Below are 25,056 nucleotides of genomic sequence, written 5' to 3'. Positions count from 1 at the left end.
AAAGGGGACCTGTGTGCTTGTTTTCCCCAAATTTGGGGGTGCACTAAAGAGATTTTGAGAAGGCCTTCAGAAACATGCCTTGCTTGAAGACTGTTGAGCCTGCTTTCCTCCCAGGTGGCAGGAAAATCATACAATAGCTTCCATGCTTATGGGATCCCATCACCTGCTATATCATGGTTTTGTCTCCTAGCAGATGGGTTGAAGACAATTTATTAGTCAACAAATGAGTTGCCCAGCATCTTTATTAATATGTTATGCTGTGCCAAGACTATCCAGATGTAGCAAAGAAAGAAAGAAAGAAAGAAAGAAAGAAAGAAAGAAAGAAAGAAAGAAATCTAGCCATTTTTCTCTGACAATATGTTCCATGTTTTGTTCTCTTCCTTCTCGCTTTGCATTCTATCCTTTTCTGTGCAAAGGTAACTGTCATATAGTCACTGCATCAGAGCGAACAATACTGAACAGTCTGACTTCAAACAGTGACTTCCTATGTTCAAAGGCAGATAGAGCATCGCTTCTGGGTTCCAGTTGCTTGTCGGGGAATTTCCCACATAGGGGATGACTGTGAAAGTTCATAGAGAAAGCTCTTTCTTTTTAAATATGAAAATGTAAAATAAAGGAGAGCAAGTCACTTTTATATTCCTTTTTAAATAGTATTACCACCATAAAAGAGGTAGAACTTTTCACCAACTCACAACTAGATGATCAAATACAGTGGACCCTTGTTATACGCTGGGGTTTGGTTCCAAGATCCACCGTGTATAACAAAATCCGTGTATGCTCAAGTCCCATTAAATATAATGACATAGCAAAATGGTGTCCCTAATAAAAATGGAAAATCAAGGTAAATTTATACTTTTTTGGAACATTTTCAAACCGTGTATGCTTGAATCCGTGTATAAAAAATCCGTGTATAAGAAGGGCCGACTGTATAGAGAAAATACTTCATGATGTTATTGTTCCCCATATCAAGACCAAAGAGATGGGCTTTATTACATATTAGGTAATGCCCTGTTCCAGGGTAATCCACCCACATTCCTATTCCCTCACACATTTATCATTTCCCCCACATCGCTGAACATTTTATAGCTAAAGTTCACACTGGGATTTTTTTTCTCCCCCCCCCCCCCCCCCCGATTTTCTTCCTAAAGTAGACATGGGTAAACTCTGACCCTCCATATGTTACTGGACTGCAGAAGCAGCCCTAGGTAGTGTAACCAATGGTGAGGAATGCAGGCCATATAGAAAATCAACAAACAGTGATACCTTTATTTCACCAAACAAAATGCACAAAATACATAATGCAAGATTTCAAAGCTTCACTGGTTTCTTCATCAGGCAAAGGTCTTTGAAAAATCATACAGGAGGGAAAAAAGTGATAAAATGACAATGTTAGTCACAGACCTACATTTTTTCAAGGTGTTGTTGTGTTGTTCTGTGGAAGGGTATCTATGTAAACAGGCTCCTCCTCCTGGCCATGTGGCACTGGAAACAAAGCATTCCAAAGTCCAGGAGATAACATTTTAATTCCATTAGCAATACAAAAAGTAGTTCTTGTGAAATCCAAGATTCTCCATCCATTGTGAGATCACAGTCCTCTTTATTAGGATGTTATTAAGCTTTGCTATATAGCGAACGCAGCTACCCTTGAATATGTTTTGTGAGTGTGAAGGTACCGCATTTTAGCTGCTACAGGGAATCCTAAAGAGAAAGCAAACGGACTTTCTGTTTGGGGTTTTTACCTCCCACAAAGATGAAACTTTTTTTAAATGGGACATTTGGCATGTTTAACCAAAACAGCACCTACTGTATTTTCTGGCGTATAAGACTACTTTTTAACCCAGGAAAATCTTCTCAAAAGTCAAGGGTTGTTTTATACACCGGGTGTTGTCTTACAGGGCAGGTGCTGAAACCTCCAAGCTGGACTGGAGAATCTGCGGTTGCCGCATATGGTGGGGGGAGCTCAAAATGGCAGCGGCTGCATCCCCACCTTATGTGGTGACTCACCAGGATTTGTGGAAAGAAGTGACTTAACACAGTCCTGATGACAAGGTGAGGGGCGCCTCACCGGGAAGGTGTAAGTGAAGGGCGGAACAAGCTACAGGCGTCCAGGACACCCGGGGTATGGAAAAAAGAGCCGTGTTTGCACTGCCATTCTGATAGCCTTGGAGACAGGGAGGGCTGGGCAGGCAGGGAGCTGACCAATCCAAACAGGCTTTGTATAAAACAAGTTTTCCTGCTAAGTACCTGCATGTCATAAACATTGCAATTAAAATTACCATACTGAAATCAAATCTCATGTTTTTTAAAATTTTTATTTGGTGTGCATTGGAAGAGGGGTAGTCTTATATGGCAAGTATATCCCAAACTCTATATTTTAACTGGAAAAGTTGGGAGTCGTCTTATACGCCCAGTCGTCTTATACGCCGGAAAATACAGGTAAATATTTTGTAAAGCTATATCATGGTGGCGTCTCTTGAGAGATTTGGTGTTCTCTGCCTAGACCAGGTTTCGAATCCCTGCTCAACCATGGAAGTCCATTGAGTGTGACCTTGGGTAAGTCACACTTGTCCATCACCAGTGAAAGGAAAAGGCAACCCTTTTCTGAGCCAATCTTGCCAAGAAAATCCCATGATAGTTTTCCTTAAGGTCAACATAGATCGGAAACAACTTGAAAGCACACAGCAACAATATGTGTTGGCTCCAGAGATTGTTGAACCCTTATAATTACTCATCACTGATTAGGCTGGTTCATTATTTCAACACCATCCACTCCCTCTACCCTATTTTTATGTACTTTAATATGTTGCCTATTGAAGAGTTCTAAGGAATTCAAAAGCTTGGACAATATTTTGTGATCTTGGACTTATCAAGGAATAGTCTGTGTTTTCTTTTTTTAAATAGGGGATAGCTAATATAGCTCCCAGTCATTTTTGGAGGGATCTAGAAGGTTCCCATATCCTATTACTACCATAAAAAAGCTACATTGTAGCCTTGTGTGGTGATCAGTACATGATTCCCTTATATCTAGTTTACAAGCATATTTATGCTTTTGGAAACTTTTTCAAAGCTCTAATCCACTAGTAAAGAAGATGAGCATGGGAGCACACACCTTCTTTTAATGGACAAATGGCTCCTTGAAAGTACAATGGTACTTTTCCCCACTACAGTGGCAGTAGAGAGGCAGGAGCCATCTGTGTGCGTACAGGCCCATAGGTCTTTGCTGGGCAGCAGTGCCCCTCAACCCCAGACATTGCTCATCCTATTTTAAATCCCTATAGCTAAGTGTGATAAAGTTATTATATAGCTTTTACTGAACTGGAATTTTAACAGATTAGTATAAATCACTGAAGGTGAACTGCATCAATGCATTCCAACTGTTAGGCTAACCTATCTTTTGCATCACATTTGCTTTGAGCAGCCCATGAGGTTGTCTGTAGGACTGCAAACTTTACTTTACTGGTTTCCTTTAAGTGAGGAAAACCCAGTTCAGATTTTCATTTTGCTACGAATGAAGACAAATTACATTCTCTCTTAATCTGCCTCAGTACTACTGTGAGGGTCAGAAGATTCCATGTATGCTGGGCTGAACTCTACAGAAGATGACATATACAAATATGAGAAATAAATGATTTAACTTTATTCACATACCCTTTTCTCTACCTTTAATTGCTCATTAGGCTCAAAAGGAATTAATCTGTAGATGTGAAATAAGTTATAGCTAACTCCTTTAAGAAGAATCTTAATGTCACTAAATTTAAAAAACAGAACCACAGATTCTATACTTGGCCCCACTGGTCAACTGACAGACATGATAGAAGAACCAAAGACAGAACCTAAAACAAAATGTAAAATTATGTCCATATGTCCACAGATAACAAGGATATTTGCCTGTCTTAGATTAAGACATTACTACTTCCGGATGATGCTTTTCAATTTGGGGAAAACCTTCAGTGCATTCTGTGTTGTTATGTGTAAAACATCGTCCACCGAAACTCCTTTGATTTTAGCAATGTATTCTGCAGCAATGAAGATATTCTTTGGTTCATTTCTTACCTGAAATACAAATACAGAACTATGGTTTCTTCATCAACATCTTTTGCTGACTAAATGTATCTTTAGAGCCAGCTGTTAAAGAATGGCTCCAACTATGCGGTAGTCTGGCACTTATTAACTGCACCACACTCCTTTCTCCAACATTAAGGCAGGATTTCCCAATCATTATTGCTACAGTTTCAGGGATTACAGTAAAATCTAAAACAATTACTCTTTTACTGTGCACTAAAAACATCATCTAGTTTACTATACCTGCCACCTACACAGAAGAACTAAGAACAAAGAGATATTGAAAAAATGAAGAACAACTCAGCTTTCCTTCTTCCACTCCACTAACCACTCAACACCCTTCTCCATCCTTGTTCGTGGTGCTGTAGGAAAGTCAAGCAGCCAGCTCTTGTTTTTCCTCATGCCGTTCCCTTTCCGTCTTCTAGAAGAGGCATCGTTTTGGAAAGCTCAACTTTTTATAACATGTGTTGCCTCAGTATCATCAATTATTTATTATTTTGTTTCTGCTTTTCTTATGAAAGTGGGGTTCATGAACTTCATTGCAGCTAAGAAAAGGTAGAAGAGTCTGTGGTGAACCAAGCCAGTGAAATTTAAGGGTGTATCGACACTTTAGAAAGAATGCGATTTCATACCACTTCAACTGCCATCGCTCCACCCTACAGAATCCTGGAATTTGTAGTTTTGTGAGACACCAGCACTCTTTTCAAAGAAGACCCACTAAAACTACAAATCCCAGGATTTCATAAGATGGAGCTATAGCAAATTGGTGTCAAATTGCATTATTTCTGCAGTGTAGATGCACCTAAAGAAACCCTGCAGGCACCACTGTCATGATCATATCACACCTGGAATGATGACATATATAGCTCAAAGAACCAAACATTTAGTGGATCTGTCAAGTTTTGAGCAGAGTCCATAGTTCATTCCATTAAGAATTTATCCCATTTTTACATCTCTAGGTCTTGTTACCTCTCTGAATTCATGTGCTATCACCAGTCTTGTCATTTGCATCTTATGTTTTATTTGTTACTGCTGATCTTGATAAGAAAATATCACAGCTGATCCTTTACCTGTTTTTCAGGACCTAGAGCAGGAGAATCTGTTTCTAAGCAAATGCTTTCTAGAGGCAGCTGCTTCACAAGTTTCTGCTTCTTGAAGGACACAAAATAGGTAATTAATGTCTACAGTCTGCACACACATAAGCATTAAAACAAATCTTTTAAATGAGGGAAAGCTCAAACCATGCATACTATTGTGGAATTATAGTTGGTCTTAATAAATATATTGCTCACTTACGCACGTTGGATTTTGTTTTGTTTATATGGACTAACATGATAACCTCCATTTTTGTACTAAAATAAATTAGAGCTGTCCACTGAATAAGGAATACTTCTTTTTCCCAGAGAATTATAATTAAAATATTAATATCCCCCTCAAAAGCTGACTAAAAATGACCCTTTAAGGATAGGAAATAACTTCTTTATTAACTTTTCAGGTGTCAGTCATTGGAAACAGACTACACTGTTAACTTATTTTCCATTCCTGGTTTTAGGAAGATGAAAGCTAAAAAGCTTTCAAAATTAAAGAAGTGCTCTTAACTCTTAAGCCAATGGTAAAAATAATTTTTTACTGCTGGCTCAACTAAAACTTTAATTTACTGATCAATTGATTAATGCACAAGTCTATGCCAGTCATAAATACACCTTATTAAATTTAATGGGACGTTTTTGTTAACTGGCCTCGAGTCAGCCCTGAGTCATGGCGACCCCGTGGATGAGACATCTCCAAGACCCCCTATCCTACTCTACTCCCCTACTCTGCTTAGTTACTTCATATCCATGTCTGTGATTTCTATGATTTAATCTACCCATCTGGCATGCAATCTTCCTCTCTTTCTGCTCCCCTCTACCTTTCCTAGCATTATTGTCTTTTTTAGTGAATCATGCCTTCTCATGATGTGGCCAAAGTACAACAGCTTCAATTTGATTATCTTGACTTCCAAAAAACTTTCTGGCTCTATCTGCTCAAGGACCCATTTGTTTATCTTTTTGGCTGTCCTCGGTATCCTCAGCACTCTCCTCCAGCACCACATCTCAAATGAATTGATTTTCTTCCTAACTTGTTTCTTAATTGTCCAGCTCCCACATCTGTACATAATGATGGGGAATACAATGGTTTGGACAATTCTAACTTTAGTGCTCAATTGTATATCTTTGTTCTTTAGGATTCTGTCTAGTACTTTCACAGCTGTCCTTCCCATCCCAAGTCTTTTTCTGATTTCTTGACTACAGTTCCCATTCTGATCAATGTTTGACCCTAGGAAACTCTTTAACTATTTCAATTTCTTCATTGTCTAGATTGAATTTGTGTAGATCCTCCATAGTCATTATTCTTGTTTTATGTTCCGCAACAAGCCTAATTTGCACTTTCTTACTTGCTTTCCTTAGTAATTGCTCTAAGTCTGTGATGTTTTCTGTTGAAGGAGCCCTGTGACACAGCGATTAAATGTCGGTCCTGCAGCCACAACGTTGTAAGTTCCATCCTGGAGGGCTCCAAGTTTGACTCAGCCTTTCATCCTTTCGTAGACTGTTAAAATGAGTACCTAGCTTGCTGAGGGCAATTGGCTTACACAACGTAAGCCTCATAGGGGGTGCTAATTCACTGATAAGCAGTGTAGAAATGTACTTGCTATTGCTATTCTTCTGATATTTTCTTCATACAAGTTAAACAAATAGGGGGACAGAATGCATCCTTGCCTGACCCCTATGCCAACTGGGAACCATCTTGTTTCCCTGAATTCTGTTCTGACAGTAGATTCATGTCCCAAGTACAGATTTCTCATCAGGACTACCATGACCTTAAGAGCCATCCACAACTTTTTGTTTCCTATACAGTCAAATGCTTTGTTATAATCTATAAAGCACAGAGAGATTTTTTCCCCTCTGGAATTCTTTTGTACACTTCATTAGCCATCTTATCTTTGCCATGTGGTCCCCACTGCCTCTTCCTTTCCTGAACCCGACTTGCACTTCTGGGATTTCTCCCTCCATGTATGGCTGGAGTCTATTTTACAGAATCTCAAGGATAATTTTGCTTGCATGTGAGATTAATATTATGCTTCTACAACTGCTTCAGTCTTTTATGTCTCCTTTGTGGATGGGGGTGTATATTCATTGTTTTCAGTCTCTTGCCCATCGTTTTGTTTTCCATATTTGACATAAATTGGTTGGAACTAAAGTTGCTTCTGTCTGTGTGCACTGAAGCAGTTCAATTGGGTTATTATCAGTGCTTTTTTATAGGACTGCAGTTTAAGAATGCAATCCTCTTTTATTTATTATTTATATTTATTCAGAAGAAATTCCCACTGCATTTTGAATAAGAGGCTGAGTAAATTTTTGAATAAGAATTCAGGTTATTTGCTCTCTTTGGGGTGTAGTACAAATGCTTCCATTTGTAAAAAAAAACCTTTGATCTTATCAGGACATTTTATAAATTACAAATCTATAATAAAGATCAAAAATCATAGGAGCTACTCTACATTATGACCTGGCGGAAGCCAAGTTCCTGTTTTCATTGAAATACTGATGCTATTATTTAGTCTATTAAATTGGGACTAAAATTAACTATAAAAAGAGAAAAAGCCTTTCCGCTTGCTTTCTCCATGTGAACACCCCAACAGCAAGCCCATTTCAATGACAATAGCAGGATATCCATCCTTGGGAAATAAATGGGAGGGGTGTTTATCCAGGTTGCAGGGGTTTATTTATACATCTTTTAAAAACAAATTTTGGCTAGATTTTCACATGTGCTGCAGGAGGGAAAGTGAACACCCCCTGAACATTAAAGCATTACATCAAACTCTTAACAAAAGGATCTTAAAATAATACAGTATCACCAAAATAACAAAGCACAATTGCAAGCAGAACAGAGCAGGTAGCCTTGCTGGCAGTTGACACAGCTTTATGGCAAAGGGGGCAGCAACTATTTTCCTGCAGGGGAGTCTCCTGTCTCTCCAAATTAAAAAGATTTCCCAAAATGTCAGGATCTGGTGCTAGATTTAAGTATAAATTAAGCAGGCTATATCCTAGAACTGCAACTCATGAAATGTCATTAAATAACATCTCCCATTTTATATAACTGGGGACTGTATCACACTGGGGAAAAACATGGGAGCTTAGCAGGATGCTCCTATCAATACTGCACAATTTGGCAAAGATTATCACATGACGTTGCACAACATTGCAAATATTCTGCAGTTATCCCTTGACATCACACAACATTGCAAATATCCTGTGATTATCCCATGAATAAAGAGAAATTATAGCACCGCCTTTTATTCATGGCATTTTCCTGTGAATAAAAAGTGGTGCTATAATTCCTCTTTATTCACGGGATAATTGCGGGACATTTGTGACATGTGATAATCTTTGCCAAATCGTGCAACGTTGACAGGAGCATCCCACTATGCTCCTATCTTTTTTCCCAGTGTAATAAAGTCCAGAGACAATAAAGACATAATTGTTAGATAGTGCACATGTTTTTGGAAATGTTATGGTGTGTCTTGAACCTGATTAATTTTAGAAGTTCAGTGTTTCTTAAACTAGCACTGTGGGATATGTACAAAACTTGACATTGTTAACTGCCCTCAAGTCAACTTCGACCTCTGTGAATGAGGCATCTCTAAAGCTCCCTGCCCTCAATGAACCTGCTCAGTTCCTGCAGACTTAGGGCCATATCCTCTTTCACTGAGTCTATCCATCTGGTGTGCAGTCTTCCTCTCTTTCTATTGCCCTCTAACTTTCCAAGCATTATCTTGTCTTAAGGAGGCAGTGGTCAGACCACTCTTAAAAAAGCCCTCCCTGGACCCTCTGGATAGAAATAACTATAGGCCAGTCTCGTTGTTGCCATTCTTGAGCAAGGTGATCGAGAGGGCGGTCGCCAATCAACTACAGGCAGTCTTGGATGAAGCTGATTATCTGGACCCATTTCAAACTGGATTCAGGGCGGAATACGGAATTGAGATGGCCTTGGTCGCCTTAGTCGATTATCTCCGTCTAGGCATTGACAGGGGAAGTGTGACCCTGCTGGTGCTCTTAGACCTCTCAGCAGCCTTCGATACCATCGACCATGGTATCCTTCTGGAACGCCTGAGAGAGTTAGGTATCGGAGGCACTGTTCTACAGTGGTTCCGGTCCTACCTCTCAGGCAGATTCCAGATGGTGGCGCTAGGAGACAGTTGCTCTTCTAAAAGAGAGATAAAATTTGGTGTACCCCAGGGCGCAATATTGTCTCCTATGCTGTTTAACATTTACATGAAGCCGCTGGGAAAAATCATCCGGAGACATGGGGCAGGATGTTATCAGTACGCTGATGACACCCAAATATATTTCTCTATGTCTCAAACTGATGCAGTGACTATGGATGGCATCTCTCCTCTGAATGCCTGTCTTGGGGCGGTAATGGACTGGATGAGGGAAAACCGACTCAAGCTGAATCCAGGTAAGACAGAGGTACTTGTTATAGGAAACCCAAGCCCAGGTATGGAATTATGTCAGCCAGTTCTGGATGGGGTCACACTTCCCCTGAAAGACTCTGTCCGCAGCTTAGGGGTGCTCCTTGACTCGTCGCTTCACCTGACAGCTCAGATAGAAGCAACAGTCAGGAGCACTTGTTATCAGCTTCGGCTGATACGCCAGCTGCGCCCCTTCCTGGAGCAGGGAGACCTTGAAACAGTTGTACATGTGCTGGTCACCTCTCGATTGGACTTCTGTAATGCGCTCTACATGGGGCTACCCTTGTGCCAAGTTCAGAAACTTCAACTTGTACAAAATATGGCAGCCAGGTTAATTACAGGTACTCGTCGTACCGATCACATAACACCGGTTTTGAAATCCCTTCACTGGCTGCCAATTAGTTTCCGGGCAAGGTACAAGGTGTTGGTGATTACCTTCAAAGCCCTACATGGTTTGGGTCCAGAATACTTAAGAGATCGCCTACTTCCATACTGTCCGTCCCGCACTCTAAGGTCCTCGGGGAAGAATCTACTTCAGCCAATAAAATCTAGGCTAACTTCAGTCACCCAGAGGGCCTTTTCCATCGCAGCTCCGAAGCTATGGAATGACCTGCCGAAGGAGATCTGTGACATTTCTACTCTTACAGCCTTTAAGAAGGCTCTTAAGACGGATCTCTTCCGGCAGGCCTTCCCTACCTAGTTCTACTCCCCACTTATTGTGACTTATGTCACTCTGTCGATCAATTCTTCTCTGAAATTTAATGAGAAGAATTAAATTAAAATTAATTAAAATAAAATCCTTGCCTCAAGAAGAAGAGCCCTCCCTCCATGACATCATCATCAGACCTGGGAGGGAATGATAAAGAGAGGCCCAACTTCCATCAGGCCTAACTGTGAATGTACTCACTTCGCTCTCTTTAATTTTATTGTATTTTATTTATTTATTTATTGTATTTTATTTTATTATCTTTATTTTTACTGTTGTAACCCGCTTGGATTCCTTGTGATTGGGCAGGCTATAAATAAATCATTATCATCATCATCATCATCATCATCATCATCATCATCATCATCATCATCATCTTTTCTAGTGAGTCATATCTTCTCATGATGTAGCCAAAGTACAACAGCTGCAATTTAGTCATCTTGGCTTCTGGGGAAAGTTCAGATCCAATTTGCTCTTATATGCATTTGTTTGCTTTTAGTTGTTCACAGTATTTGCAGAACTCTTCTCCGGCACCACATCTCAAATGAGCTAATTTTCTTTCTATCTGCTTTCTTCACTGTCCATCTCTCGCACTCACACATAGTGATGGGAAATACGATGGCATGAACAATCCTCACTTCAGTTGTGTATCTTTGCACTTTAGGATCTTGTCTAGTTCTTTCATAGCTGCCCTTTCTAATCCTAGTCTTCTCCTGATTTTTTGACTGCAGTTTTCATTCTAGTCAATGACTGATCCAAGATTTGGGAAGTCTTTGACTATTTCAGTTTCCTCATCATTGTTACTGGATTTGTGAATATCCTTCATGGACATTATTTTAGTCTTCTTAATGTTCAGCATTAAACCTGATTTTCTTCTTTGACTTTCCTTAATAGTTATTCCAAATCTTTGTCATTTTCTGCCAGTATTATGATGTTAGCTGCACATCTTAGTTTGTTGATATTCCATCCTCTAATCTTTACTCCTCCTTCCTCTGAATTTAAATGCTTTTTGTATGATATTTTCTGTCTATTAGTTGAACAAATAGGGTGATAAGATTGTCTCCCTTTCCAGTTGGGAACCACTCTGTTTCTCCATATTCTGTTCTAACTGTAACCTTTTTTCCTGTGTATACTGTAGATTACATATCAGGATAATCAAATGTATTGGCACATCCAGCTCTTTAAGTGCAATCCATCATTTTTCATGATCAAAGTCAAAGGCTTTGCTATAGTCTATAAAGCACATTATGATTTTCTTCTGGAATTCTCTGGTGTGCTCTATTATCTATCGCATGTTTGCAATTTGATCCCTAGTGCCACTATTGCAAAAGGATCCATAATCTCTGCAACCACAAGGATAGCTGAGAGATGGAGGAACTGCCTGGCCTAAGCCTTGCTGTTGAACAGCCAACACACACACACACCTTAAAAGGAGGAGAAACTGAAGCCAGTCATTCCAGAAAGGATCAAGTGACCTGAGAATCCACCAAAGGTCCTGCTAGCTTTTTATAACAAGGATGGGGAATATGCTGCTCTTCATATATTGTTGGACAGCAACTCCCATAATTAGGCATTAGTCTGCCTAGAGTGGCTAGGGCTCATGGGAACTTGAGTCCAATAGTATCCACATTCTCCATCCCAGTCATATAAGAACTCTCCTGGGCTTGGCAGCTCAGAGTAATGACAATTCCTAAACAGATTTCTTGGAATGGAACCAGAACAACTGTTTCAGATCATGTAATCTTCCTCTGAATCCATGTCTGCCAGCTCCGGAACCTGACCACCAGTCTATTTTATATATTATTTGCATATGTCCCCAGTAGGTTCTGACAGGGTAGAAAAAATATTTATGATAGGAAGAAGAAATTGTGCAGAAGAACCACTTCTCACCTGCTCACTCCTTACAATGGAAGGAGGAATGGAGAAAAAGTACCCAGCCATCACCCCTTCCATAGCCACTGATGGCTTGCCATCGAATGCATGGAGCAGCACCTTTTCAGCACCTAAGGAGAATGACAAGAGTCAGCAAAAATAATACTTATGCTTCCGTTACAATGCTTATGTCAAGAGGTCTGAATGGGAAGGAAAATTACACTGGAAGCAAGAACCAATGGCCCATGGGGCTCTCTTTAAAGCACTTCCCAGCATGGTAGGTGGTAGACAATGGAAGTCATAGTTCAAAACTACAAAAAAGGTTCCAACTCATTTCATAGCATATTTTATCCTTTTGCTGGAATGTCATCTTATACTCTGTATTGAGGTCAATCAATCTTAATGGTCTCATGCCTCCTTTACTTCAGTGTAGAAAGTACTGTGTATTTTTTTTCAAAATCTGGTAAACTAGACTTACGTCCTTCCTATTTAATCTACTGAATTAGGCACTGGAGCTTTTCTTTAGAATCTTAGCCTGGGGAGACAATTGCTTAAACTTAAAGGAAGAATCTCTTTAAAAGTGCAACTCTTGTGGCCTCCATGTACGTAGACTTGCGCCTATAATTAAGAATGGTTCTGGATGTTACACTGAAGCAGGAAAAGGTGTAACATCGAAGGAGAAAAGTTGACTGTTCCCCACAGTGATGTTTGGTCAGCTTCACACCAGGTGTTCCTGAATTTGGGAGAGGAAAAAACAAACCTTGAACAAATATAAACCGTTTTTTAAAAATCCATCAAAAACAAATACCTTGTTCCTTTAAGAGGTTAATGGTTGGCCTTCCAGCTGAGCGGGAGTGGACATTCCTAAAATAAATAAGGAGAACAAAAGACAGCAGCAGGATATATTTTTAAAAAGCTGAGCTGGATTGTCATAGCCAGATAAGCCAATTACTTCGGTGGCATCTGATCATTTCTTATCCTTTTAGGCTTAATTGAATATGGACATTTTAGCTTATTGTTATCCACCACATGGCCTCAGGACACATTTATTTTAAAAATTACATAAACATGGGAATAACTGTATTTTTGATAGATCACTAAGATGATGATTATAGCAAAATGGAGTGAAGCCATGAGAAAACAGCTATTAGTATAATGCCTAGAGATACCTCAAAGAACTAAGCTAAGATTACACAACAAAACAACCAATTATCCTGAAAATGTAAGAACCACATTTATCTCCATTGGTACCAGATTTATGTAAGCTGCAATAAGAATATTAATAAGATCAATAAATTTGTGATAACATCTAGATTAATTAGTAACTAGAACCTAATTTCAAAGGGTTAGGAATTTGGTATTATCTTCCTAAAGATAAAAATAATAAGTTTTCTTGCAATTAACACACACAAGACCTACAAAGGCAAATCAAATTGTTTTGCCAGTTGAATCTGTTTGATCAAGACTTGTCTTTGCCCTTTCTTCTGCTCTTCAGTGCTGGCAAATCGTGGTGTGAAATCCAGACCAACCTGGAGGAAAAATTGAAAAATTAGAATCTTTTCCTTTTAGACTTGACTATCAACTCAGAATAGACTCAGCTAGAAGCAGCAATTAAAATAAGGTCAAATAAACAGGGGTGAGGAATGTGAAACCTTCCAAATATGTTAGACTGCAAATTCCATCACTTCTAGCCAGCACAGTCAATAGTAAGGGATGATGCGAACTGTAGATCAACAAATGGAAGACCACACACTCACTATTCCTGTTCTAAATGTAATCCAGTTTACATTTAATAAGGATTACATTACTGAAGCCTTGCTGTGTTTATGAAAAACTTCCTGAGATCCTTCATCAATAATCTTTCCAGAATTTTGGCAGGAAAACAGATTCTGTGTTGAAAAAGCCAACAGTATGTTGTGAGTTTAAGGATCAACTTAAACAAGATAAAATAAATACTTTTCACGTAGGAAAGCCTGTGCCACCCACATGTAGCTCATCCCATATATACAGTATATGTGGAAGTTTGAGCATTGGACTACAACTCTGGAGATCAGGGTTCGAATCCCTGGTCACTCAGTGAGCTTGAGCAAATCATACTCCCTTCCATACTCAGAAGAAGGCAATAGCAAACCTCCTTTGAACAAATATTGCCAAGAAAACCCTGTGACAGGACTGCCTTAGGGGTGCCATAACTAGGAAACTATCTGAAGGCACACAACAACCATTCATCTGACATATGAATTCAGAGATTTAGCCATATTAGTCTGGAATATCAATATACAAAGGAATCGTGCAGCACCATTTCACTGTGTGAAAGAAGTTGTAGGATGAGCTTCCTCAGATGAATGAACAGTTCAAGCTACAACATCTTTCACACAATTAGTCTCAAAGGAGCTGCAAGATACCTTTGCATCCCATATATGAAACATTCATTCATGTACTTTAAATATTTGTGTCCTATCTTTCCTTGTGCATAAAGGATGCATGGATACAATAATGTATGATGGTTGTACATATGAATATTGTGGCACATGCACACTTTCTGGAATAGCAGCCAAACACAGCTTTTGAGCCATGTGAACACCCAGTATGGGCGCTTTAGTCCCACACATATCTAACAACAAGATGTGCTTATTATCTCCTCAAGGGAAACTCTATACATGTCTACTCAAAATATCCATTTTTAATTTAATTGGACTTATTCCAAGATAAATATGTACAGGAGTGCAGCCTAAGAAGGCCATTCTATGCACCCTGACCTCAAAGTAAGCCCTACAAGACATTTGGCCTTAATTCTGAGTAAACAAGGATAGGATTGTGCTACAGGTTTGTATATAGACATTTACAAGGAAAGATATTCCATCTATTTTTGTGGAGGTTAATTCTAAGTAAAAGTGCTTAGAACTGTTCTGCACAGGGGTTTTTTACATAACAAAAACATAACATACAAAGCAGCTGTAAATCTAGAAACATAAACTGTTGTGAAAGCTTAAAGTGCATAGAGATTCTGCTTACCTCTCCTATGGCCAACAACTGGTCCTTATAGAGTTCTATGAGTGGCAATGCTGCATCTAGATCCTGCAGAAAGTTCTGGTGTAAATGTCCAATAAACAGAGCTTGAAACCGTTATAACCTTGGCTGTATCTGCACTGCAAAAATAATGCAGTTTGACACCACTTTAACCACCATGGCTCAATGCTATGGAATTTTGGGATTTGTAGTTTGGTCGGGTACCAGAGCTTGAACGCTAAATATCTCACAAAACTACAATATAGGAAAGTATTATTTCAATTCTTTTAAGAGATTTGCCGGGCCAGCTTATTATCTCATTTCAGACACACATTGCATAGTCTGAGAAACTTTGCTAAAGCTTAAGTCACAAATATAAATTAAGCACAAGCCAATTTTCTTGCAGGTAGGAAAAGTAGTATGGGCTGAACGCCTGTGGAATTTTCCATAAATATGGATAACAGAGGGAAGAGAAATAAAATGGTATTGGGTGAGAGAAATAGGAAGTTAATGGGGGGAGGGGAGAACACAAAGATGTTTCCACTTTCTAAAAAGTGTGTTTCACCTAGCTGTATTATTTTGAATAAAAAGCAAAATGTGAGTAGCATTGATTGCCACATTATTGGCATTTGGCCTTGCAACAGAAACTGAAAAGTAGTCATGAAAGTGAGAAATACTACAAAAATGATACAGCAATTTGTTTCCATGTCACCTGTAAAGTAGCACTGCGTTCACATCCTGTTGGACTGCTTTGAACCGGATGGATCCCCAGACATCCAAAGACAAATCCTGAGTGCCTAGATATAAATGCATCAAGCAAAGTGATAGAAATGGTTAGATCCACATGACTGCCAAGTAAAACTGGGAGAAGGTAGGGGGTTGGGAGCCTTTGCTATTTCAACCAACAAAACTGGATGTCTAGATTAGAATAAGGTAAGAAAGTAACTGGTCATTATTATTACTATTCTGATTGCTTAATTATTAACAATAACTTATGCAAAATTTATATAGTGGGCCCTTGATATCTACTGGGGTTTGGTTCCAGGACCCCTTATGGATACAAAATCCCATGGATACTCATCCCATTAAATACAATGGCACAGTAAGATGACATCCCTTGTATAAAATCGCAAAGCCAAGGATTGCTTTTTGGAAAATACATATTTTAAAAATATTTTCAAACCGTGAGTGCTTGAATCTGTGGATAAAAAAATCCATGGATATGGAGGGCTGACTGACTGTATTTTATATTTTAGAATATTGTGGAGAACAAGCTCCAATGTAACATGCAGAATTTAAGAAAGTTTCTCTCTCTCTCTCTTTCTCTCTCTCAACAGAGCTACCCCTGCATGTTTACTCAATATCATGAAGTTAACGATGTAAATTCACTGCAGTTTCAGTGTAAAGCGCAATGGGCAGAAGTGTTATTTTTAGAATATGCAGAATTCAGAAGTGTTAGAATTTATTTGGGATTTTTCACTTCTTTTCTCAGAACAGCTGGTTCTTTGAGCAGCTGATACTATATCATATCACAATGTGTCTTTGAAACAGAATAGAATAAAATAAAATAAAATCAGTTGCTATGCAGAATTAGGGAACTATTGTTTAAGAAACACATCCAAAGCCAGCTAGATGTGTGGAACTATGTGCATGGTTCTTTGGATTTTACTCTGCAATCTTTTCCATCTCAAATAAGTGAGGCCAAAGAACTTGAAATTTCAATACCTTTCTGAAAGCTGAATAATTTTTTCAAAATCTCCTGAATGTTCAGCAACTACCACCAGGGCTAATATTTTAGCCTGAAACAGCAAAAAATAAGTAGAATTGAGAACAATAATTAGAAGTCTTACAGTCTCCTTGATTCTAAGCATATCTATCTATTCTATCTATCTATCTATCTATCTATCTATTTATCTATCTATCTTTAAAAGCCTTTAAAACCCTCCTTTTAAGCATCCATTAAGAAGCCAAGCCCTTCCTCCAGTCCATCTGCCTTGGTCCAGGCCTCGGAGGTGGAGAAAAACTGCTGGACCTGATCCCATTCCCCACCACCACTCCCTTCTCCTTTTGTGTCGTGTCTTCTTAGATTGTAAGCCTGAGGGCAGGGAACCGTCTAACTAAAAGATTGTATGTACAGCGCTGTGTAAATTTACAGCGCTATATAAATAAAGGTTAATAATAATAATAATAATAATAATAATAATAATAAAAGAGATTTTCATTTCTTAATGGCTTGGATCAAGAATCACCAGATCAGGAGCTTAAGTTTCAGGGCAAAACCTTGAGACTTTAGGTCCAGCCTATGCTGATGTCATTAAGCAAGTTATATCAAGTGTCAGTCACAGTCATTTAGACAATATTACTCAAATTAAAAAACATATGAAAAAATGTTTTGCTGCTTGGAAATTCAATTTTCCATGCTCAGCTCTAAAGAGAAATAAAATTTTGAGTCGTTTGTAATATCTTTGCAATAATTACTTTTAGGAGTACATGCGAGTTGTAGTTCAACCAAAGAAACTTCTCCAAGCAAAAAGATTTTCCAAACCTTTAATGCTTTTAATGTTGCCTCTCACTGGCCACCTTCCTTCCTTCCTTCTGTCAGAGTTAGCACCCAGAATCCCAGACAATCAACCAGTCAGTTTGATTGATATAATCAACAGCACTTTATTGATAGATCCAGAATCAGACATGTGCCTCACTCAGCTTCTTAGCTGAGACTAACCACACCCCTCCCACAGACAAAGTAACAGAATTCCCAAAAGCCAAAATCCCCTCCCATGCAGAAACCCGCCAAGCGAAGCCCCTCATGGTTCCCACAGAACTGAAAGCACATTCCCTGCTCAGAGAGCCAGGCCCTCAAGGCCACCCGATAAGACACCTGGCCCTGCTATGCACTAAACATCACTATCTACATTTCTAACTGCAACTAAAGCCCCATCATCCCCAACTACTATACTACAACACTAACCACTATCTGGTAGAATACTAACAGGATTCTAACACCTTCCTTCCTTCCTTCCTTCCTTCCTTCCTTCCTTCCTTCCTTCCGATGGGCTGTGGAATACTGCCTCACCCACAAAATCATAATAATAATCAAAGTCATGCTAATGCTACTAAAAATCACCAAATATTTTGAGGAAAGGGTGATGATGATGCTAACAGGGCAATCCTATATACATAGGATATCTATTCAAATGCAAGTCCTTTGGGAATTTAATGAGAAATGTGGAGAATATAACATGGTTTCCGGGAGGTAAGAAGGAAAAGAGTTGGAGAAACAGGGACAATATTGACAGGTGTAGATAGCAGAATAGGGAAAGAGTGGGAAAGAAAGGAGACTTATGGAGGAGGGATGAAGAAGAAAGAGGACAAGAGATATAGAGAAAGACTAGGGAAAAAGATAAACACAAACAGGGGATGTGGAAAGAAAAGGAAGGAAGAAAAAAAGAAGTAATTTAGCTAAGACTTGCAGCTCAAGAGGAGAAGAGAAAGAGGACAGAATAGGGAGAAGGGAAAGAGAAGACATTTAACTAGAAGTTGAGCAGAGAAAGGGGACAAGTAGATGAGGGACTAGGGAATGAAGGAGAAGATGAATGTACTGTTAGGAGTCTTGAGGGACAAAGAATAAGGAGAGAGGGAGAAGAAGATATTTAATCAGGAGTTCTTGATGATGAAGAAAGAAGACAAGAAAGAGAGAAATGCAATCAAGAATTCAAAGAAAAAGAAATCAAGAGCTGAAGAAAGACGTTTCTACCACAGTTTTGCTAACTTTGGTAGAATCCATCCACCTCTGAATAAGAAATGAAACTGTACTGCAACTTCAATAGTTTAAGGTAGCATTAGGAAGGTGGGAATATAATTAAAATAGAACACTATGTATAATCCACAGTGCAAATATAATCCAGTTGACTCTGCATTAACTGCCTTGGCTCAGTGCTAGGTAGGGTTGCCATAACTGTCTACCTCCAAACGGGGACGAATGTAAAAAAAATGTAGGACAAAATTTAGCCCCAAATGTAGGACATATTTTGTAAATGGAGGACACAAACAACTTTAAAGAAATTAATAAATTCAAAAAGCATTAATATAAATGCATGCTTCTTAGGCATGCTCAAAATGGAGGACATTTTGACATTTTTCCTGATCCTAGATAGAAGTTTGGGATGTAGCTTTGTGTGGTGGACAAGGACTCTGGAGACCAGGGTTCATTTCCCTGCCTATTGGGTGACCTCAAGCTCAAGCAAGTCACACTCTCTCAGCCTCCTCAGCGGAAAGCCCTGGCAAACCTCCTCTGAACAAACCTTGCCAAGCAAACCCCAGGATAGGTTTGCTTTAGGGTCTTCATATGGTGGAAAACAACTTCAAGGTACACAACAAATAATAACTGAGTACTGTACCTTTAAGTGCAGTGGAGGATCCAGCATGATATAGTAGCCTAAGTATTGGACTAGGACAGGGGGAGACCAGGGTTCAAATCCCAGTTCGACCATGGAAATGCACTGGGTGACTTTGGGCAGCAAGTCACACTCTCTCAGCCTCTCAGGGGAAGGTAAAGGGAACTCCTCCTGAAGAAACTTGCAGGGTCAACATAAGTTAGAAAGAGCTGAAGGCACACAACAACAACAACAGCAGAGGAGGAAGACGGAGGGAGAAGAAAAATGAAGAAGAGGGAGAAAGAAGAAGAATAGGAAAAAGAAGATAAAAATAAGAGGAGGAGGAGGAAGAGGGGAAGAAGAAGAGGAGGAGGAGGAGGAGGAAGAGGAGGAGGAAGAAAAGGAGAAGGAAGAGGAGGAGGAAGAAGAGGAGAAGGAAGAAGAGGAGGATGAAGAAGAAGAGGAGGAGGAAGAAAAGGAGAAGGAAGAGGAAGGAGGAGGAGGAAGAAGAGGAGGAAGAGGCAGAAGAGGAGGAAGAGGCAGAAGAAGAGGAGAAGGAAGATGAAGAGGAGGAATAGGGGAAAGAAACAGAAGAAAAAGCAGATAAGGAAGAGGTGAAGGCGGCTCCCCAACCCTCAACCCCCCACCACCAGAGAGAGGCCTATGGCCTCTCTCTTTGCTCCATGGCTGCTGCCACACCAAAGGCGCAGCAGCAGCCACTGAGGCCCCCCAACCCCCAGCCACCGGAGAGAGGCCTATGGCCTCTCTCTTTGTTCTGTGGCTGCTGCTGCATCAAAAGCGCAGCAGCAGCCACAGAGGCCCCCTTACCCTGCTGTCGCTGCCGCACCCCCCCCCCAAAAGAGATAGGCCTACACAGGCCTCTCTCTTCACCCCACCGCCATTGCTGTGCCGAAAGTGTGGCAAATGGCAGTGGCATCCCCCAACGCCCCACCACAGCTCCTCCTACCTGGGCTCCTCCCCCTTTGGGCCAGACACTGCCCCTTATGGGCAGTTGGAGGCACTGCAGGCAGCTCCTCCTGGCCAAGCCTAGAGGAGGAGGAGCTGTGGCCAGGCCTGCAAGTGCGCCAGAGGCGCGTGAGCGTCCGGGCCCTTGGGCCCGGGACAAACTGCTAAACCCACGCAGGGACCATCCCAGAGACCCAAAACCAGGATTGTCCCGGGTAAAACCGGGATATGGCAAGCCTAGTGCTAGGGAATCCTAGGAACTGTAGGGTTTTGTGGAGGGGGGGTTACACCAGAGCAATCTGATAGAGAAAGCTAAATGTCTCACAAAACTACAATTCCCAGAATCCCCTAGCATTGAGCCTGGGCAGTTAAAGCGGTGTCAGACTGCATTATTTCTGCAGTTTGTTTTGGCACTATGATATTAAAAGCCACAATGCAGCATTCCTATATCCAGCTACTCCTGAGGCAGTGAATACTGAGGCAATTCAGTATTCCTTGCACTGACTATTCCCACTCTGAGTTCTTGTGGGAGCCACAGTTTGACAAACTTGAGGGGGGGAGGAATGAGAGCAAAAGGTGACTAGGAGAGCGTTCTAAAGGTTCCTCTGAAACAGCCTGCAATAATGCAGGCCAGCAATATAGTGAAAAACATTTTTTAAGACCACACACACACCCTGAGCTTCACCTCCCCCAACAAGCTCCAAGATGTGGGAATTATACCCAGATTCTAAGATAAGTTAACTAAAGGAAGTTCATAGAAATCAAGTTTCTTGTCCCCTCTTCCCCACTATCACCAAGCTCCTCTGAAAAGCTGGGGAATACTCCTAATCAATGTGAAATGGGGCAAGGAGGTTGACAGAAGAAGGGAGGGCTAGGAAAAGTTCTTTCTGTGAACCTCCTGAATATATTTTGGGATCCAGGCATAATCTTGGGATATTTTCCCCAATCACAGCAGCCCTTCTATCTCATATACAGTCATCAGGAGGGTCACAGTTCCTCCAAAGCAAAATCCAAGGCAAAAGTAACTGTAAGGTGAATAGGGGATGAGAAATTTCTGCTAACATTCTTGCATTAACTGCCTTAAGATTCAAGGCAATCTTTAGTAAGCTAAAGATGTGTTAGATTTAAAAATTCAGCTGGAAGTAAACTTCCAAAAACTAAGAAAAGAGGTAAACACTCCTAAAGTTTAAACATGACAAAAGGAAACACTTAACTACAAAAAATAAAATTACAAACCTTCTTTGCTTCTTCCAATACACTCTCTATGTCCTGAAATATATTTAAAAAAAATAAGTAAACAGAAGAATCACTGGGAAAGAAGGAAACAGAAGAAAGAATCAAACAGTATATATGATTCCCACCCCTCTTCTTTCACTTAATATTTACACATGTAATTCTAAAGTCTTTGAACACTCTTGTTGCCATTGTTAGTGAATGGAATGGGCAATGTGACTATCAAATCTTGGGTCAAGGGAGCTGCAGAAATTACTGACTTTGAGAAGTTCACAAGAATGCCAATTCTTTTTTTCCAAGTTGCAGTCCAACATACATGTTATATAACCAATCCACTGGCTCTTGTTACAGTGCCATTTTATGCATGCCTACTCAAAAGCAAGTCTCACCAGTTTAATGAGAATACCATGTAAACATACGGGCTCTTTGCGACGCCCTCATCACGTGCTAGGGTTGCCTGGGGGCGAAGCGCAACCCTCGCAAGCGACGAGGGCGCAACAATGGCGGTGCCTTGTATCCATGGGAGCCACCATTGTTACGTAAGCGCTGCGCGGCTTTAAAAGAACCCACTTTTCGCGGGTTCTTTTTCTGCCAACGGGAAGTCGCACAGTTTGGGGGCTGCGGCTTCCCTCCGGCAGAAAAACAGGCACCGGGAGTCTGCCATTTTTGGGCGAACTGTCCCGTGCCTACATTGGGTTTCAACCTACCACTAGGGGTGCAACTACACTTCAGAAGTAAGGCAGTATGGCACCACTTTAAGTGCTGTAGCTCCATCCTATAGAATCCTGGGATTTTAAGTGTTAACACGGGCTTTAGCCTTCTCTGTCAAAGAATGTTGGTGCCTCACAAAGCTATAAATCCCAGGATTCTGTAGACTATTTCCTCACATGCATGTACGAAGGTCATGCTGCCAACATCTTTCAGTAAGTCTCAAAGATGCTGCAAGATCCCTTTGTCTCCTAATTTTCCAGACTAACACAGCTTAAGTCTTTGAATATTGTTTTTTGGAGGGAGGTGGTAATTTGTGGAATTTACTGTCACAAGATGTGTGGATAGCCACTTTTGTAAATAACTGTAAAAGAGAACTAAAATTAAAACCGTTGTTGTGTTCATTCAAGCATTTCGACCTATGATGACCCTAAGATGTTCCTATCATGGAGTTTTCTCGGCAAGATTTGAATTAAACCCTAGTTTGCTGAAAGCTAGCATGGCATAGTGGTTTGAGTGTGACTGGAGACCAGTGTCTGAATCCCACTGGGTGTATTGGCAAGTCACACTCTCTCAGCCTCAGAGGATGGTCATAGCAAACCCCCTCTGAAGAAACCTGTCAAGAAAATCCTGCAATGGGCTCGACAAAAGTCGGAAATGACTTGAAGGTCCAAAACACACTGCAGAAATAATCCACTTTGAGACCACTTTAACTGCCCTGGCTCAGTGCAAGGGAATCCTGGGAACTGTAGTTTATTGTGGCACCAGACACTGACAGAGAAGGCTAAATGTCACTCAAAAATACAGTTCCCAAAATTCGCTAGCATTGAGCAAGGTCTCAGTGTGTTTTGGGTCAAAGGCACACAACAGCAGAGTAAATAGTCCAACTCTTGAACCACAATGCCATGCAGGCTCACATTTATTGTTGTGTGCCTTGAAGTCGTTTCTGACTTATAGCGACCCTAAGAAAACTGTCACATCATGGGGTTTATTGGCAAGTATTTTCATAGGGGGATTGCCATGTCTGTACTCTGAGGCTGAGAGAGTGCAGTGCAGTGGTGTCACGGGGAGGGGGGGTCAGATTGCACCAGGTGACACCAAAAAGGGTGTGTGTGTGTGTGTGTGTGTGTGTGTGAGACACCACTTGTTCCCAAACAACTACCTTCTGTCAGAAACGTGCTGTGGCATTCACTTGCTTCCCTTTAAAATGCTTTAAGAGATGGTGGGAGTTGGGTGAAGGTCAGGAACAGGAGAAAGGAGAGGCCCTAGATTTTTTTTAAATTAAAATTTCAAATTTCAAAATTTTTAATTTTTAAAAAAATATATATTTTTAAAAAATTCCAAAAAAAAATTCGTTTAAAATTTACTTTAAAAACTTAACATTTTAACCAAAATCTTTACTACATATACATAAACACATTTAGGTCGAGCGTACGATATTGTCATTTGAAAGTATAATTTAAATTTTGCTAGCTGTTTTATGTCCCAACTATTATTACCAGGGCACCCCAGTGGCGCAGTGGTCAAATCCCTGTACTGCAGCCAGTATTGCGGCCACAAGGTTGTGAGTTCGATCCCAGCCAGGAGGGGCTCAGGGTCGACTCAGCCTGGCATCCTTCTGTAGGTCGCAAAAATGAGTACCCAGCTTTTTGGGGACAATTAGCTTATGCTTTGTAAACCGCTTAGTAAACTGGTATAGACTCACCCCTCCGCATTCGCTGGGGTTGGGGCACATGACCTCCGTGAACGTTGGAAAAAAATGCAAATAACAAAAGCACTATGTTTTTAACCTGAGAGAACACCTCTCTTTGAATCTCTAGGTCCTCCAGTGCAATTCTGTGGTCAGCACCTGCCAGATATTGACCACAGAGTTGTGCTGGAGGAGCCACAAAGGCCTAGTGGAGTGTTCTCTCTAGGATTCTCTGGGTCCTCCAGTGCAACTCTATGGTCAACATCTCTATGGTCAACATCTGCCAGACATCGACCACAGAGTTGCACTGGAGGACCCAGAGATTCCTAGAGAGAACATTTTAATACAATACATGAATAATCAAATCCACCAAAGTCAAAGCCACAAATGTGGAGGGACAAGTGTACACTCTTATAGTGCTGCTCTTGCACTGCTCTGGCTGCCCTCCTGTGGCATTCTGGGTTTTGCAGTTTCAGGAGGGGGTGCGTTTGGAATTCTCAGCCAGAGAGCTCTTAAGCCTCACTGAACTACAAGCCCCAGAATGCAACAGGAGGGCTGCCAGAGCAGTGAAAGCAGAAGAGCAGCGCTGTAAGAGTGTAGTGCGCGGTAATGTGAAGTCAATGTCTGAGGACCAGCTGTGGGTAAAAAAGAGCCCTGGGCTGCATCCAGACTGGAGAAATAACCCGGTTTTGCACCGCTTTTAACACTTGTCTGGCTCTTTGCTATGGAATTCTGGGAGTTGGAGTTTCAGGATCGGGCCCACAACAAACTCCAACTCCCAGAATTCCATAGCAAAGAGCCCCTCCGGAGCGGAGCCGCCTTTCTTCTCCTTCCCTTCCCAGACTCACCGCTTCGAAGTCGGGCGCCGCCAGGTGACAATGGCAATCCACCGCCCCCATCGCGGAACCAAAAGTGTCTGGGGCCC

The 25,056-nt window shown here is 40.8% G+C and overlaps 1 protein-coding gene across 2 annotated transcripts; it reads right to left on the bottom strand.

The window, feature by feature from the left end:
• Nucleotides 1-1,246: 1,246 nt before the first annotated feature.
• Nucleotides 1,247-25,050, bottom strand: TATDN3 (TatD DNase domain containing 3). Of its 2 annotated transcripts, none has more exons than XM_089529273.1 (10): nt 24,980-25,050; nt 21,737-21,769; nt 16,887-16,960; nt 15,874-15,958; nt 15,168-15,230; nt 13,572-13,681; nt 12,961-13,016; nt 12,171-12,283; nt 5,133-5,213; nt 1,247-4,053 (listed from the first exon to the last, which is right to left on the bottom strand). In XM_089529273.1, the coding sequence occupies exons 1-10, from the start codon at nt 25,028-25,030 to the stop codon at nt 3,910-3,912; spliced, it is 810 nt and encodes a 269-aa protein (XP_089385399.1). In that variant the 5' UTR covers nt 25,031-25,050; the 3' UTR covers nt 1,247-3,909. The 2 variants fall into 2 exon arrangements, with proteins under 2 accessions (XP_089385399.1, XP_089385400.1); XM_089529274.1 differs by having other exon boundaries at nt 5,133-5,210.
• Nucleotides 25,051-25,056: the final 6 nt, after the last annotated feature.

The sequence above is a fragment of the Sceloporus occidentalis genome, unplaced genomic scaffold (genome assembly GCF_023333645.1).
Source record: "Sceloporus occidentalis isolate IW3139 unplaced genomic scaffold, rSceOcc1.0.p SCAF_6, whole genome shotgun sequence".
Taxonomy (NCBI): Eukaryota; Metazoa; Chordata; class Lepidosauria; order Squamata; family Phrynosomatidae; genus Sceloporus; species Sceloporus occidentalis.
Note: the sequence above shows the minus strand (reverse complement) of the source record. Positions and strands in the feature narration are given on the sequence as shown.

Bases quoted from the DNA above. Each gene is read 5' to 3' on its own strand.
- TATDN3 (XM_089529273.1), bottom strand. From the start codon at position 25,030: ATGGGGGCGGTGGATTGCCATTGTCACCTGGCGGCGCCCGACTTCGAA. The intron at 15,959-16,886 runs GTATTGAAATTT...ATTTATATCTAG, and splicing joins ATTATTCAGCTTTCAGAAAG to GCACTCAGGATTTGTCTTTG. The intron at 5,214-12,170 runs GTGAGAAGTGGT...GTGTCCTTCAAG, and splicing joins CCATTGTAAGGAGTGAGCAG to AAGCAGAAACTTGTGAAGCA.